Raw genomic sequence first — 17,020 nt, forward strand, 5'->3', positions numbered from 1 at the left:
CCAGTCCGTCCTAGATTAGGGTTAGCAATGGGCTCTGGGCGTCATTCAACCTCCGTAGAAACGGGGTAAACCCGCCCCACTGCTTTCGTTTCCTCTCCATCTATCATTCTACCTGTCCAGCTATCACTTTGTCTTGGAGGTGGCTTCAGCCTCGTTTGCTATGTGTCCGCCGACACATGCAGCTGGGGATGGAGCGGGCATTTTGTGGCAGCGTCTGACCTCTTGACCTGATGCCTCTTTCTAGCATGTCCAAGGAGCCCAGTTCCAACCTGGAGAGTGCCATGCAGATGCTCATAAAGACCTTCCACAAGTATTCTGGGAAGGAAGGCGACAAGTACACTCTGAGCAGGGGAGAGCTGAAGGAGCTGCTACTAGAGGAGCTGGGGACTTACTTAGGGGTAAGGGCACAATCATGGCCATGCACCAACACACTCGTGTCGTTTGCCAACGTGCACTGCACTGGCAAAAAAGTATGCACTCACATACTCTGGTACACGTTTGAACAAGCCTGTGCAATCATGTGTGCCTGCACACACGTAACTATGAGTACACATTCTCCCTCTCTCTCTCTCTCTCTCTGTTCCCCACCGACAGAGCTCCAAAGATAATGAAGCGGTCGAGAAGGTAATGAACGACTTGGACGCCAACAACGACGGGGAGGTGGACTTCACCGAGTTTATCATCCTGATGGGCGCGCTGACCGTCGCCTGCAACGACTTCTTCCTGGAGTTCAAAACAGACGACAAACCAAAAGATGAATGTCAGTCAGCAGAGAAGAAAGATTGAATCAGTTCAAGAGACGAGGCGGCCAGGGTGGGGCGAAAAGTGGGAGGGAGAAGTGGGAAAGGGGAGAAGAGGAGGAGTGAAGGAAAGAACTGTGAATCAGGAGAGACAGAGGAAAGAGGTGCAATTGCTTTTTGTTTCATGCATTCTGCAAACGCTACAACTGTATATTGAAGAAGGAGGTTCAGCAGTCAGTCAGTGGGTTCATTGAACGAGGGGGGGAGTAGTGTTTTTCCTCTGAAACTCTTTCTCATACCACTTACACACACTTGACTTTATGTACACAACAGGGTATTTTTCAACAGATTTAAACTCAGCTTTAGCAGTTTTGACCATTTATTTAATTTAAAAAAGGGTTTGGAAGGAAAGAAAGTTGGATTTTTGCAGAAATGGACGTTTGAGCATTTCTCGCACATGAATAAACTGTGACCATATATGAAGTTACTGATCATCATATTACTGTATGTACTCAGTGTTGAAAACAGGATATGTTTATCCCCTTTCCTGCACCTATTTTGTAATCCTTTTTTTGGGGGGGGGGTAATAACCAATGCTTCAAAACTAATAAACGTTACATTTAACCAACTGTATCGAGTTTCGGTTTGGTTCCTCATACTTTGACTGTAAAACAATTCCTGCTGCACACGGGTTCATCAGCGTGTCTGGAAGTGAATTGCTGCACCTGGAAATTAAAGTTGACTGCAGAGCGGAGAAACAGTGTCAGCAAACTGCGAGCGCATATTGGTGTGTAAGCATTCTGTGTGCATCTGCTTGTGTGTTTGTGTATTGGGAATTCCCACAGAGTAAACTGCTCCAGCTCACACATCCTGCCAACAATATCCTGCAAGTCTTGTTCCACTAGATATAAGCTGACCCAGATGTTTGACTTGGATCTGCATAGAAAACGTCTTCAAAAGAGGAAGACAGAGGGGGGGAGGGAAAAAGGGAAAGAAAGGGGGAGGGTGTGAGGGGAGATAATGAACGTTTGTGCACGTACGCTTGTACGTTTGTGTGTGTGTGTGTGTGTGTGTGTGTGTGTGTGTGTGTGTGTGTGTGTGTGTGTGTGTGTGTGTGTGTGTGTGTGTGTGTGTGTGTGTGTGTGTGTGTGTGTGTGTGTGTGTGTGTGTGTGTGTGTGTGTGTGTATGAATGAAGGGAAAAAAAGGGCAGCGAAGGCAGAGGAGGGAGCCAGTTTATGAAGTACGTCAGTCAAGTATGTAAGTTGGAAAGTTGGTGGTATAATCACAGAGGAATGTTCAAGTTGCTGTAACTGTGAACACATTCACTGTCGCACACACACATACACACACACAGAGATCAGAAAATGAACACGTCCTTTTCCACCTCATCGGCTTTTGAGGCAGTTTTTCACTTTTAAACTACGACATTGGAAGAAATGAGAAGCAGCTGAATCGCTCTGCTCTCAACTGGGTTTTTCTCCCCTCTGGGTGTAATTGTACTTGAACTGTGACGAGCTGCCTCCTCTTCTTACCTGTGGCAATATCGAGAAACTGATTTGAGGTCAGCAGGCATCCGTGGGCGTGGCTCCCGCTATCAGCTTTCACTCCCGTGTTTTCTGAAAGTGTTCTCTGGTTGGCTGGTTTGAATGTTTGAGTCCACTGAGCACAGCCCACAAACAGGTAACAAACTCAAAACAGCTCCGCCAAATGTGAACATTGTTGTAGCCTGAGGGGCAACTGTATGAGCGTTAACAGCCTCAGTGCCTGGCTTCAACTTCAAAGGACCCATAAATCAAGAGTTTTTATGTACGTTTATGGAATATCGTTGAAAGACTCAAGTGGAGGAAACGATCATACTTTTGACGTCCATGATTTAAAGAGGGATATGTTTGATACCATCATATGTCAAATACATTCAAATGTGGAAGGAGTTAGTCCGATCCTTTCCAAAGTCTACTGCATTCATTTTACCACTTTGATAGTGGTTCCTCTCTGTATTATTTGTGTGCATTTCAAGCAGCAAGACTTCTTGCTTTGATTCCTTAATGCCGTGTTTAGTCAGAGAGCAGAGGCTAATGTTCCTCCAGTAGATCACAGGCCTGTGACTGAGGTGTATCGGCTGTGAATCAAAGGCAGACATCTTACACGAGTTATGCTCGACGGCAGTTACTTAATTCTCAGTTGCACGGCCTTTTCAACCACGCCGGGGCAGACAAAAGCCCGAGGGCCTCCCGCACACGGTATCTAAAAACACGCCTGACCTTACCAGGTGAGCCGACTCGAGTTGAGAGACAGACTCTCTTTGCTTATGTGTCGCACACGCAGCTGCTGCTGCTGCTGCCCCGCATGAGGAATGGAGATGAGCAACACAAAGCCGGGCCGTGTCACTTGCACCCAGTCTGAAGCATCTGATAAGGATGGCAGGAACACTTCGGTTACCAACGGAGCAGGTCAAGCGACACCCGGATGTCAAGCCACCATGTCCATCAGGCAGCGATCATGTCAAGATGACACGCAAAGCCTGACGAGGGGGGCAACAATCGCACGAGAGTAGGATGGCATGCACATGAGACCGACATGAAATTATTCATTGAAGTATACGGTGGCATAGGTGGCTCCAGCTCCACATCATGTGATGATTAACTCCTTTCCAGGCAGCTCGCTCTGTCTTGGACAGAAAGTTGAGAAGGCCAGCTTTCCTCGGGTTCATGAAATCTATCTTGATAGGAGACCACAGGGGGACCTTATGAGCTCCGTCAAGAATCAAGAGACATGTGAATGACGATGAACTGGCTTTCGAAATTCAGAAGAGGACAGACTTTGATCAAACGCTGGTTTTCTTCTAAAATATGAAGCATACTGTTTCACATTTTCAACATACTTTGTTGCTGTTAAGAAAGTTCACATTGAGATATAAAGATTAATGGGATCAACAAGGTCTATATATTCCTTGTTCTGCTCAATGTTTCTTTTTTGGCGGGGGCTAAAGATTAGAAATGAGTGAAGCTCACTTAGTTTGTCACCACAAAGTAATACATTTACAGGAAAGTAAAAGTCTGCAACCGACACTCCAGGAACATTTCATAAGGACTTGCATTTCACTTTGCCTGTTTTAAACACCATCACATTAATTTTAACTTAGACATGAAGTTGCAGAGCTTTGTGTTCACCCTTCTGCTTTGATCAAAATCCCATCATGTGAAGCTACAAAGCATGAAATAGCAAAGTACAGTAATGTCACAACTTTTAGCCATAACAGTTTTTACTATCGTAAAACAGAAGCTTCCATCAACTTGTTACTTGTTAATCAAATTTGACATGAAGCTGCTGTTTCTTTCTTTCCTGTCCTAAAGGATTTTTTGCCTGAATGTTTTGGGAATTATTTCTTTTTTTATTCTGAACCCAGAAACGCTGCATAGCTACAATAAACTAACCATTCACATCATTAAGACGTGCTGATCCAGAAAGCCTGTTAACAATAACACATCAAGAACTACTAGTTTGTTTGAATTTTCCAGTTAATGTTCCATTAACCAGTGGGAAGCCGTGGGTGTCAGGTATATAAACTGATGGCTCTAAGAGCCAATACGTATTCTGTTCTCAGTTTATCTGTAATTCAGTTTACATAGTCTCTCTGTTGCAACAGTCATCTCCTGGCTTTCAATGTCCCAACGAGCCTTGGAAATTTCACAACAATCGCACATAACTGTGCAGTTTTCCTCTCTACAGTGGAGAGGAAAACTCATTTTTTAGTAGGAATAAACCTCCAGCAGAACCCGACATGGAAAGGATGGCAGCCAGTTGAGGTTAGGGAATAGAAAAGTGAGACAAGAACTGGACAAAATTATATATTATCGGTGTGTAATTTTGTTCTCTCTTTTTTTTTTTCCTTCCATTGCATCAATCGAATCATAACTGCCCAGATTCATTATGTGACTTTCTGGAAGTGTATTACATCTGTGTGGAGCCTCTGGACAGAATCACGCATTTTCTAAGTTTCTGTTAGTAATCAGTGTAATTACAACTTGCATGCAGATTGAATGTTTTTAGTATAAACATGGACGGCTGCCTCAGAACAACTTTATTTTCCATAGTCACATTCTGGCCTTGTTTCAGCAAATGCATTGTCTTTCACCCAACCCCCTTCTCAAGGGTCATCCACGAGGTAACACAACAGCCGTGAGAAGGCTAAGAACAACGAAACTGAACCTGAGGGTCACTCACCCTCATAAATTAAAGCACCATCTCTTGGCACCAAACAGAAGCAAGCAGCGGCTGCGTCCTCCCGCGAAGTCAAGGAGAGAGCGTCGACCGACAGATACCAGCCTCTGATAAGGCCACCAGAGTGAGGACGGTAAAGGAGAAGAGTGAACGATACGTAAGAAAAGGAGGGAAGAAGAGGGAGACGGTGTCAAGTGCTCTTTTTTCCCTCCACATTAAGTATCCCGCACATGGGTGTCATGGTACTACTCTTACTCCGTGTCTGTTTTTAGTGCGGCATTTACCTTAGCTCCACGTCTGGCACACGCCAGGTACGTAAGAAGTTTGTCCTCAACATGATCCCAGAGCTAAACCTTATCTCCCCACTGGACCTTTTCCCCTCCCTCACCTTTTTCACTCCAGCCTGGAATAATATTCCATCCCCATTTAGCAAAATGGGGTACTAAACTTCCAGACAAATTACTTAAGTGCTGAAACCGCAATCAATCCCCAACAGTTAAAGATTCATTACCCTCAAAAATGCCCCCATTCAGTCATCCCAGCCCCCTCACGGGGGGGAGGGGGGGGCGCACGATCCTCCGGGGTGAGGAAACACTTTGATCAGAGCTCGACAAAAACACCCTCACACTTTGTTGTTTGTGTTGTTGATTTATTGGGATCAGAGAGAGGCCCACAAGGGGATCCTCAGCGCTGAGATTCAGGCCCATTTACCGACGCCTGTTTTACAGTATGTGAACAATCGCCCTGATAAAACAATATATCGCAGGTGTGTCTTATCAGGTTGCCTCTGCTTTCACACATTGACAGAAGATGAATACCCATAAAATCTTTGAAGAGACGAGCCGTTGGCGAGCCTCCGAGATTGTATAACAGGAAAAATTTAATCAACCTTTGAAAGGCTCCATTTGATCGACAGCACAAGAGTTAACCTCAGAACCACATCAAAGGAGACCATGAAGATTTCCAGCATATCACTTATTCAGGAGTAAACAAAACAAGAATGATGAGTTACAGGTTTAGCACATAGAGAAACATCAGAGTGGAGAACACACGTCTTCACAACTGGGTTTGCTCTTGTGCCTCTTTGCACCAGGGGGCATTCGATCCTGCAGTAATTGGAGCAACAGGGGGTCCAAAAACAGCCAAAATTTGACAGTTCTTTCAAGGATATATTCAGAAGTGTTTATCTGTAAAGACCTTCATGCACTTTTATCTTTAAAGCAGCTCTGTCAACTGAGATTTCAGAACGGAGGTGGGCAATTCATTTTTCCAATAACAAAGTAGGACTACTGTGGAGGGTGGAGCCGCAACCCAATTCTGCTCAACATGAATTCATCTCTTCATAAAAATCAGTATATTGCATGAGTAAGATGATGTTCCTGAGTGTTACTTTTTTTTCATGATAATGGTGATTCAAATTGTAACAGTTCAACACATTGAAGATGGATTAAAGAGACATGAACTCATTGAAAAGCTGTTTTGTGTTGCATTATGTGCGTTAATATTCACTTGATTTGAACAGGATTAGACCTCGAGGCCATGCGGTGCTCAGGTTCTGGTTAAGACATGTGTTTTTGTAATTTTCTGGGTTTTTTTAAGACTAATTGAAAAAAGCTGTGTAGCTTAAAAGTACAATGTGTGGGATCATGTGTACTATCTTTTAATGTGGTACTTATTGTCAACACCTGTGACAAAAATCTACTTTCCGAAAGATGCATCAGTTTTAGTGGGACTTACGGCTGAAACATTTTCTGAATAAAAAATAAATAAAAATAAAATCTTGCGGGATTACAGGATTACAGATGTTCCCCTCGGGAGTGTTTGATGCAGAAATAAAGATGAAATCTTCTCCCATTTCCTGTCCATAACTAGTGTAAGGCCATTACGCCTCCGAACACATTGCACCAGGGTGAATCATTCACACTTCACAGTGCAGACCGCACAGCAGAACAAAGTCTCTCATTCACAGTGAAACTGAGGAAAACCTCAACGGTCGGTGGTTACAGAACACTAAAAAGCATCAATCAGTAAAAATGCTGTAAGGACACATATGAAATAGCTGGTGTTCGTTCACACCCGTGTTATTGGGATTGTTATGCTTTGGCGCATGGAATTTATCAAGTATAAATTCTAATGAAAGCCTGTTTTGTGTGTGAACGATTAAACGCAGTGTACCAGCATATCCACCAGAGGGAGAACGAGAATCACAAATGAATAACTAACATACCTTGACCCGTTCAACAAGAAAAAGAACAAAAAAAGGGCCTATCTGATGATTTATACTTTATATCAGAGATTTGAGTGTTGTCTCATCCAGCCCCAAGTCACATTCAAATAGTCAAAGTGCCTTGTTCTTCCTGCTGAGCTTGTTGCCATGCAAACCTGCAGTCTGGATGTTTTGCATGAGCTGCACAATGAAGTGAATAAACAGACAGTTTGAAGAAAAGTATGTCACAGTCACTGCCATGGTCCAATAATAATGATAACAGCTGGAGCTGCACAGATTACCATGTGTGATCTGCTGGAAGGAAAACATTTGGGTTGTTCTGAAAAGGAATTGCTGCACCGAGGTTTCGGTTTGTGTCGCCAAGGCGATTTGGGGAGAAAGAGTCAGTAGATACGAGAAACAGGGTGCAGCAGGGTCATGTGCTCGGCTCCGTTGAAAGGGAGACGCTGAGTGCAGTAGTGGTGCACCACCTCTGGGATGCTGGGGAACACACAGCTACTCTGGTCCAGGGTGTAGCCGTTCTCTTTTGTCTGAGCAACAATGATGTGAACACAGCCCTGACTTGTCCTGAATTGCAAAAGAAAAAAAGAAAGAGGGAGAGTGAGAGAAAGGGATGAACCACTTTTGCTTGGTTTTCCAGTGTTCTAAATCTTCTTAATCAGTAACAACATGTTACACACACACACACACACACACACACACACACACACACACACACACACACACACACACACAATACCCTTTAGCAGTATTTGAATCATTTGCAGCGTTTGAATCCTTATCGGTGCACCTTCAGTTTGCACTCACTTGAGGGCGATGGAGTACTTGCTGGTGTCCGACTCGCTGTTCCTGACCAGGAAGCTGGCCTCTCTGCAGGACTGCAGCTGAAACTCGGCCTCCTGGCGAGTCACACAGCCATGGTACCAGCTAAGAGAGTGGAGTGGGCAGAGATGGGGGGTGATTCATGTCATCTGAGACTGATCAAGCAAGCAAAGACTCATTTTCCCCAACTTTGCCTTGGAAATGTTCACGATTGTTACATAATACTGAAATTTAATTAAAAAAAAACTGTGGTGGGGAGATTCATTGCTAGAATAAGAAACAGATGCACGGACATTCAGGCTGTTGAATTCCTTTTAAAATGCTTTGACTATTACTGAATTAAATACCAAAGTTTTATGTGTCTCCAGGAGAAAGAAAAAAGAACACACTGAGCCACATAAAACAGAAGTGAAGATTGCAGAGGATTGGTTTCAGCTATGAATCTTTTCTCTCTTTCTCATATTATTTCTTTATCTTTGAGAATTTTTTTTAAACAATTTTTATTTCTATTTGGACTAACAAAGTTGAACTGTTGGGACCATCAATCAGAGCAGAATCTCCTCACCTTTGTTTTTCCAGGGGCAGGGAGGGATCTACGCAGCAGGCCTCGGCTTCAGAGCTGCTGCTGCTGCTGCTGCTGCTGCTGAGGGTGGAGCACCCCAGCGGGGTGGGAGGAGACGATCTCAGGATCTTCTGGGTCCAGCTCTTCTGCCTCAGATGCTGATGCTGCTGCTGCTGCTGCTGCTGCGTCTGGGCCGCTGGATGCTGAGGCTGCCTGGTGAGTGTGTGGTGGAGCGTCTCATCTTTAGCAGGACGATCGGCACTGTCAAATTGTGCTGGGGGGAGACGAGCGACGAGAGAAGATGAGGATTTCTGCAAAGAAACAAACGCCTCTCTGCCTGGGCTTGAGCGGAATGCTGAAGCCTTCAGTAAATATGAAATAGGAACGCTGCACTTTGATGTTTCATGCAAGATGCTGTTCGGTATGCTGCTGGTCTATGCAGCGTATGAAATATAAATGTGAGAGTAAGCCTGGCTGGGTTTTTTTTTTTTTTTTAACAAATATATTTCATATTGATCTAAGCATATAGAGACATGTACTACATAAATACTGATTAATAACAAAGTAAACCCATAAGTTGTTTCTTCAAAAAGGTTTACAAGTTTCTTATTTGAGACATTTGAAGCAAAAAAAAAAATATTAGTTATAATCGAGTCTTGTACAAATGCAGAATTGTGTTCACCCTTATATAACATTTTCTAGAATTAGTACTCAGCTTATCAAACAATATAAAACCGGTCCAACAGAAAACTCTGATTGGATGACAGATATTCTGAAAGTGCTGATATTCAACATAGCTGCAGTGAGATAACTCACAATGTCATTAATGTCACTTCTAACAGCTAAATGTGTATTACTAGCTATAACAACATCTATGTAAAATGAAATATACAGGTAAATAGTACACCAGAAAGAACATTACATTGAAGATCAAACAAAACAATAAATAAAATAAAGAATTAATGACAGAATTAACTTTTGCATGAGCATTATGACCTTCTTGGTATGGGATCTGCAAACTTATTGATTAAAACTGATGGGTTTTTTTGGACAATTTTCACCCAATTAAATTTGTCCAGAGCTGCAAAACTTTTCAAATGAGAATAACGCAGCTCATAATGTCATACAATTAGCTTTGTATACAAGAACTGTACTTTAGGTTACACTCATGAAGTTCGATCATTTCTAATGGAAGATGTCTTATCACATTTTAGGGTGTTTTAGTAGCTTTTTAGTGGTTTTTGTCTTTTTAGGCCATTTTAAGTCGAGTTAGCTGCTTGAGACAACTTAGTTATTTGAGCTGTTTGTACTTTTTAAAAGTTTGGATGTTTTTCTAGAGATTATGGGACATACACTTAGACATAGACTTGTGTTTGATAACAAATATTTTACAAATCCTATTTTTGTTGTGCAAGACAGTTTTTGAATGAATATATGAATGATACCGTGAAAAACATCCATGTTTGCCTCTGACTTTTAAGTTTTGCATTTGTTTTCTGGAATTCACAGCCTGTGAAGAATAGGTCTTATAAATAGCATTGAAGCGTTCCTTTAAATTGAAACATATACATGTTTGACTAAGATTAATATGTAGACTGTACGTATATAGTGTCCCTCTTTTGACAATCATTCACAGCATACTCTGTTGTACCTGATAAGGTTTTAACGATTTGCTCCTTCTTCCACTCCCAGGGCAGTTCGTACTCGGTGGAGGGACGGGTGTCCAGCTCTGGCCGGGTGACGGCCGTCTTCTCGCCGTCGCCGCTCCCTTCATACGGGGTGTCGTAGATCTGCAAAGGAGCGGGCTGCCCGTCAGGCACCGTGCCCTCACTCCCCTCCACCAGCACACACACCTTCAGCAGGTCCTTCGATCCCCGACGTCTGATCTCTGGTGGGCAGAAGAGAAGGGCTTGTAGATTTAAAGGTCTGCTGGGAGATAAAGACCTCCTTCTGGGGAGGAAGTCAGGAGTGATGCATCGCCTTGTGATAGCTTCAGCGAAGGGAAAAAAACACTGGAATCACTGAGCATCTTCAGAACAAAGCTGGAAACAACACAGCCAGAGGAGTTGTGGGAACCGATGTATACCGATGTTTATGTATGATGAATCTTCTCCCAAGTCACTTTTCATTTTTCAACCTGTTATAGCCGAAAAAGAATGGAATTCAAGCTCATAAATTATATTTTTCTCAACACATTTGCAACGTGTTCTACTGTATGAATAACGCAAGAGTGAGCTAAAAAGTGTTTATTCAATGTATTATTTAAATAAAGTGTAAATAAGTCATTGCATCAGTCATCTTCAGCGGTTGGGAGCTTTCAACGTGCCTAAGAAGGTACATATTTATCAAAAAAGACAAATATCAAGCTATATAAATGGACTCTGCATGTTCCATGACTGTGGAAAACCAAACAACAAATTCCAATGCAGCTATGTACACAACAGTCATCTGACATTAACCTTACAGTACTTATAGGAATGTTGTGGAATCTGCATGTCAGAATGTTATCCTGTTCATTTTGTGCTGGTTTTTGCCATTAGAAGATCAATAATATGGGGATTAACGTTTTGCACGGGACCAGCTAATCACATGTTCACACCACAATACGGCATGGTGGTGAATTTCTCATCTCCACATGTCCATGTCTAGAAACTTCCTTTAGAGAAACTGAAATGCAGGTTGTTGCCGTTGGTGTGCCGGCACCGCTCATGATGCTGTGATTAGGGTCAAACTGTGAACGCAGCCACTTTCAATCCATAATCGGATTCAATCATCAGTGGACCCAGCAGTCCACTACAATATGTCTTGATTCTGGTGACTAATGTCAGCCACTGTGTGGATTGCGGCCCTGAATCTCACCAGCGCACTTACTGAGTCACAATGACATCAGCCTCTTGCTTACTTCCTCAGTCTGATTTAAGCCCCGGTGCGTTTACTTCCTCGCTGCAAGTCATAAATTGAGTCGGTGGCATCATCACATCCTCTGCAGGCCTCTGTGAGGAGTCCTTGAAGTAGCATGTGTGCATTCATTGAAGTAAAATCTACTCGACAGCACCGCAGTGAAGCATTTTCACCGCCACAGCGGGCTATTGTAAAACTCTTTCAGAGAAAACAATAGGGCTGATGGAAGGAAAAGTCAGGAGAGCATGTGATTGGACGACTGGCCACCAGTCTGACTTGACGCTGGGAGGTTTTGATTAATGGTCAGACAAGTCCATATAGGGTTGTACACAGAGCTACGTTTGAGATGTATGTGTGTGTGTTGTGGTGGTGGTGGTGGGGGGGGTGCACCAAGGGCAAACTTCCTTTTGAAAGAATAGAACCAGGAAACAGAGACAGGAAAGAGGAAGCAGGAACAGGAAACTGCACCCATTGTCCAAATGCAACACAGTTGCCGCAGCAACCCCATGGGGTGCAGGGAGCACTCGGGGAGCGAGTTGACGTTCTCGCCGCTCCGCCTGGAGAGGCTGAAAACAGGGACCCTGTCAGCGGGAGTCATTATTCATTCAAGAGAGGAAGTTGAGAGGAAGGAGAGAGGAGGGTGATGGAAGCAGTACCGGTGATCATCTGCTGGGCGTCGTAGGGCTCCATGTAGCCGTCGTTCTCCCCGACCCGCTCTGCCTCCCTCTGCTCCCGCGTCTTCTGAGCATCGAAAGGATCCGCGTAATCCTCAAGGATGATCACCTGAATCAAGAAACGTGAAAGAGTTCATGGAAAGAGTCACAGCCAATTATTGTCAAACAAGAGAAGAAAGGGATCATGTAAATTATAAATGATATCACACCTATTTCCCATATATATATTTTTTAGAGGTAAATGAACAAAAATATTTGTGTAATCCTGTTTAAACAGGCTTCAACAGACTGACTGCACCAGCTATATACCAACTTGAATAAATCTTCACAACTCAACTGCAACAAAATTGCATTAAAAAAAAATGTCCTAACAATTAGACACAGGGGAATAAAAGTAAACATTTGCCCTCCCTATTACCACAGTAATATTACCAAAATTGACGACAAATACGATCAGTGCCCAAACCGTGTACGATTATTAACCCTTAAAAGTATTCAGAACATAAATGTCATGATTGATAACTTTTAAGAATTTGGTCATAGATATACTATTTGGAATTAGTTTATTAATAAAATGTTGAAATTACTTCTTTCTTCTTTTTTTTTAATCTGTTTTGCACAAAGTATTGTTGAAAACTCCCCAAAAAATAATAAATAATGACAATAACTGCAATGATAAATAAGGTAAATAAATAAATATGTGTAAAAGCTTCAATATTTTCCAGTCAGCCTTTGATGAATTATCTCTGACAGCTGATTTCACAGGTTTTGTAAACACCTTTGTGAAGTCCATTGTCTCTCCACAATCATCCATCCTCTGCATCAGTCACCACCGACTGTGCTGTCACCTTATCAGTGACATGTCATTTCTTGTTTACTTTACAAGCCACTCAACAGGAGACAATAGCAGGCTGTAAAAGTTGCCTCGCTGTAATGACTACCAGCTGTGTTCGCCCGGACAAAGACGAGCGACGTGTCGGCATTTGAATAAAAGCTTGAATCTCATCCTGGAAAACAGGACTGAGCACGGCCCATTGTTGTTGAGGCATTACAATTACTGTAAACTACAACTAATTTACAAGTGCTGGTCAAGCAGTATATTGACCTCAACTTCCTAAAGGAGTCGTGTCACATTATTTACCATCGGGAAATCAAAATACTTCAAAACCATGGTCCTTAAAAGTCAGCAGACCTGAAATTGATATTGAAATGGGGGATTTACAGCTTCTCTGATATATAAAACTTGTCTTTTTCTTCTCACCATCACCTCCCTCTTCTATCTATATTCCTAAGTTGGGGGGGGGGGGGGGGGGGGGATTTTGGTTTGCACCTGAGTGTCACATAACACAATGCTTTTTATAACCTGATAGTCATCACCAGGGGGGCTGAATGGAGTGAATGAGAGGGATGAAGCGAAGGGAGGGGCAGAGAGAAGAAGAAGAATATACTCGGCCAGATTACATGCAGGAGAGGAAGGTGAAGGCCTTGTATCTGACCGCAGCTTTGTATTCAAGGCAAAGTGGAGGGGTGTGAGGGCGAGGGGGTGGAAGAGAAACAGAAAGGCAGATAGAAAAGCAGGGAGGAGTGGACACAATGAAGAACGGGGACAAGGTAGAAAGGAGAAAAGAAAAAAAAATATCAATTTCCAGAGCTTGGAATGGATCCTGGCGCCTTCAGAAGGAGAGTTGGTTGCGCAGATGTGCAGGCAACAGGTAGAACTCCCTAAATCCTGCATGGAGAATGAAGCATTGGCATCATTCAATGAAGGCGATAAAGCAGAATCTATTGTGTAAATACGTCGCAAGTATTAGTATGGGGCAGAAGTATACATAAAAGAAACAGAATTAAAAACACAAGAATGTACTTATGATATGTTGTCTCAGATTAATGATGAATACTGATGGACATGCATTGAAAGTCAGTTAATGTTGTTTATCTTCAATTTACAATGTAAATATTCGACAGGCTGGTTCATCTTGAGATCATTCATGACACTGACACTGTCACGCAAGTTTAAAAACAGTAGTTATTTACACATATACAGCACCTGAGCTCTCTAAACGTATAACGTCTTCAATTAAGGTAATAAAAGGTGACGTGAAATTCAAGTTGGGGATCAATATCAGATCTGATGAAGGTGTTTATAGACAGCAACACAAAAATCTAATAGTGTTGAACCTATTCCTTGTAGCAACTGTCAAATGCAACGAATGAAGATGTGAAGGCAGGAGAATAGAACAATAAAGTCAACAAAAATATTTGAAATGGTTGGAACAGCTCCATGGAAAACCTCAAATACTCTCATTTAATATCTGACTTTTTGTTTTCCTTTACTGAAGTGTTCTTTGTAAACTATCAACTAAAATAACTATATAATATTGATTATTGCTAAATTCTTTAATATTTCGATGTACAACATTGAAATAACTCAATCATTTTAGTTCTTCTGAGCTGTAGAAAGTGAAGGAACCATTAACCCCCCCCCCCCCCCCCCCACCCACCCAGAAAGGTCGAACAGGAAATTACTCCTCCAATATCTGTCATCAGCTGCAGTAATCACACTCATAAAACACATCCTATTGAATCACGCTCTATCAATCAAAGCATCTACAATAGGATACATGTAAAACATTCTGATTTTCTAAATCACTGTGGATATTCAAAAGTCCAACAAATAGCATGTTGTGGTTTTCCTGAGGAGACATACAAACTCAGGTCAGATTCTAATCAATAACTGTAATGTAACACTAAGTAACAGTGAAGTCATGATACTGTTGGTTCTGTGGGAAAATTTGAAGATTGTAACTATATCCTGATATTTTTGGATCTGTATCAAAACTTTAAAATGTTGTCACGTCATAACTCTCCTGGTGGGTTTTTAACAAACTTTATTGTTAAATCATATGTCTGGTGGTCTGTACCAAACTTTATAGAGTCTATCTCTGACGTCACGATATCGTTTGATTTGTATACAAGTTTAAAGATTATAACTCAGCCAGTAAAGGCTTTAAAATCATGCCCCTGTTGGGTCTGGATCAGATTTTAAAACCATGTACCTGTTGGGTCTGTGTCAGACTGTGATAGTTGTGCCTGTGACTCACTGTTTCACTTTTGTTCTGAGCTGGTTTCTCAGCTTCAGGTGCCACTGAGCTGCTGATGGTACCGCTGTTGAAGTTGGGGCTCTTGTCCTGCGCGTCCACTCGGATCAGGCGGCTGATGTAGGAGTTGGATGGAGAGCTCTTCAGGGGTCTGTGCTGCTCCTCCACCACCGGCTCGGATCGGGAGTTCTTGCGGCTCTTCCCGGACAGGAGTCCGTCCCACACTTTGCCATCCTTCTGGGAGCTCACGCCGGTTCTGCTCAGCTCTGCGGCCGAGTTCTTTCGGTTCCTCCCGGTGAGGAGCGACCCGACCCCTCCACCTCCTCCTCCTCCACCGCCTCGTCCGGCTTTGCTGGCTCTGGGTTGAGAACCAGACTCGGAGGCTGAGCGGATCCTGTCGGCACCGTTCTTCAGATTGATGGGGAACTCCCTGAACCACTTGGCCATGTCGACTCTGGTGTGGAGCAGAGCGCTTCCAGAGCCATACACCAGGACCTTCACAGACCTCTGACAAAAGACTTCCGCTGCTTTATTCTAGGACAGAACCTGTGTAGACAGGACCTCCACACCTCTCTCTAAAGCATGTCAGAAATACTCCCGAAACTCACTGCCTCTCCTCCTTAGAATTACAAACTGGAGAAAAAACAGGCAACATGCCGTTATACGACTCCTATTTTATCCCATTTGTAGTTTTCTGACACCTGTTCTCCTTCTATGCTTAAATTTTTTTTTTTTAAAGAGGGATAAAAAGTTCATTCCCTTTGAGGGAAGATATGTTTTCCAAGTCGGATGATCCGAAAGAAAGCAAAGTTCTTCTTGCTTGAGATGTGTGGTCCCATTCCCAGAGAGGCTGGTGTGTCCTGAACGAGCGTCCAGTGTGGCATAGAGGAGCAGGACTGCGCCTGTAGTACAGAGGGGGTTGGGGGGGGGGGGGGGGGGGGGGGTGTCTCTGCTGGGAGGGGTGGTCTGATCCTGCGGGGAGGACCTGGTGGACGGTCGAGTCAATTTAAGACCTTAAGTCAAGCAAACTAAAAAAAACAATCAAATAAATATATGTACACAAGGCGAAATCTTCCACAGAAGCTTTCACACTGAGATACTGTGGTAGAATAGCCAGCTTGAGGGAACGTAGAATAGAATATAATAGAATACAAACACTTTATTGACAGAGGTAAATTCTTTTTAGAGGTGCTCCAGAATAGAACAGAAATTAAATAGAAGTTAAAATAAAAACCAGAATTTTATTAAAACATTTTATAATTTATGAATATTCAATACATAAAACGGAACCACTTTAAGAACAGCACAATGAACAAGTGTTCATGTACAAACACACAGCGGCTCAGAAAGAAACTGGTCAGACATTGACATAGAGACTCTACACACTATTCATATAGAAATCCGGAAATGAGACAGAATGTATATAGATAGAATATCACATTTGGGAGAGATACTTTTCTATTTTATTATATAATTACATAAAAATCAATCAGTGTGGGACATTTTTCAAAACAGCACTTGTCTAATAATCCTCTCATTTTAACAAAGGGTGAGCCACAGGCACTGCAGGCATTTGTAAGACGGCAGCCATTCAGTCAAAGGTTGTCGCTTCAGATCGAAGTTGACAGGCCAATTGATCTGTTGACGTTTGATACTAATTCAATATTAATCATAACGTCACTTGATCACGTGCTAAATTACCGGTCTGACTTATGTCCGCCGCTGCTTTAATTGTAAAGGGCAGCGTTCAGAAGTGGTCCGTTCTGAGCTGCTC

The 17,020-nt window shown here is 42.8% G+C and overlaps 2 protein-coding genes across 2 annotated transcripts; one reads left to right on the top strand and one right to left on the bottom strand.

Moving 5' to 3' along the window:
- Nucleotides 1-230: 230 nt before the first annotated feature.
- Nucleotides 231-786, top strand: s100s (S100 calcium binding protein S; the record flags this gene model as incomplete). Its single annotated transcript, XM_080516500.1, has 2 exons — nt 231-398; nt 595-786. 2 exons carry the CDS (start codon nt 231-233, stop codon nt 784-786), a joined length of 360 nt encoding a protein of 119 aa, XP_080372626.1.
- A 4,942-nt stretch (nt 787-5,728) lies between these two features.
- On the bottom strand, nt 5,729-15,693 carry LOC308144524 (SH2 domain-containing adapter protein E-like; the record flags this gene model as incomplete). The annotated part of the gene is made up of 6 exons (XM_080515654.1): nt 5,729-7,756; nt 7,997-8,116; nt 8,577-8,847; nt 10,225-10,461; nt 12,131-12,257; nt 15,250-15,693. 6 exons carry the CDS (start codon nt 15,691-15,693, stop codon nt 7,573-7,575), a joined length of 1,383 nt encoding a protein of 460 aa, XP_080371780.1. The 3' UTR covers nt 5,729-7,572.
- Between the last annotated feature and the right edge of the window lie 1,327 nt (nt 15,694-17,020).

This window comes from Blennius ocellaris, assembly GCF_963422515.1.
Source record: "Blennius ocellaris genome assembly, chromosome: 20".
NCBI lineage: Eukaryota > Metazoa > Chordata > Actinopteri > Blenniiformes > Blenniidae > Blennius > Blennius ocellaris.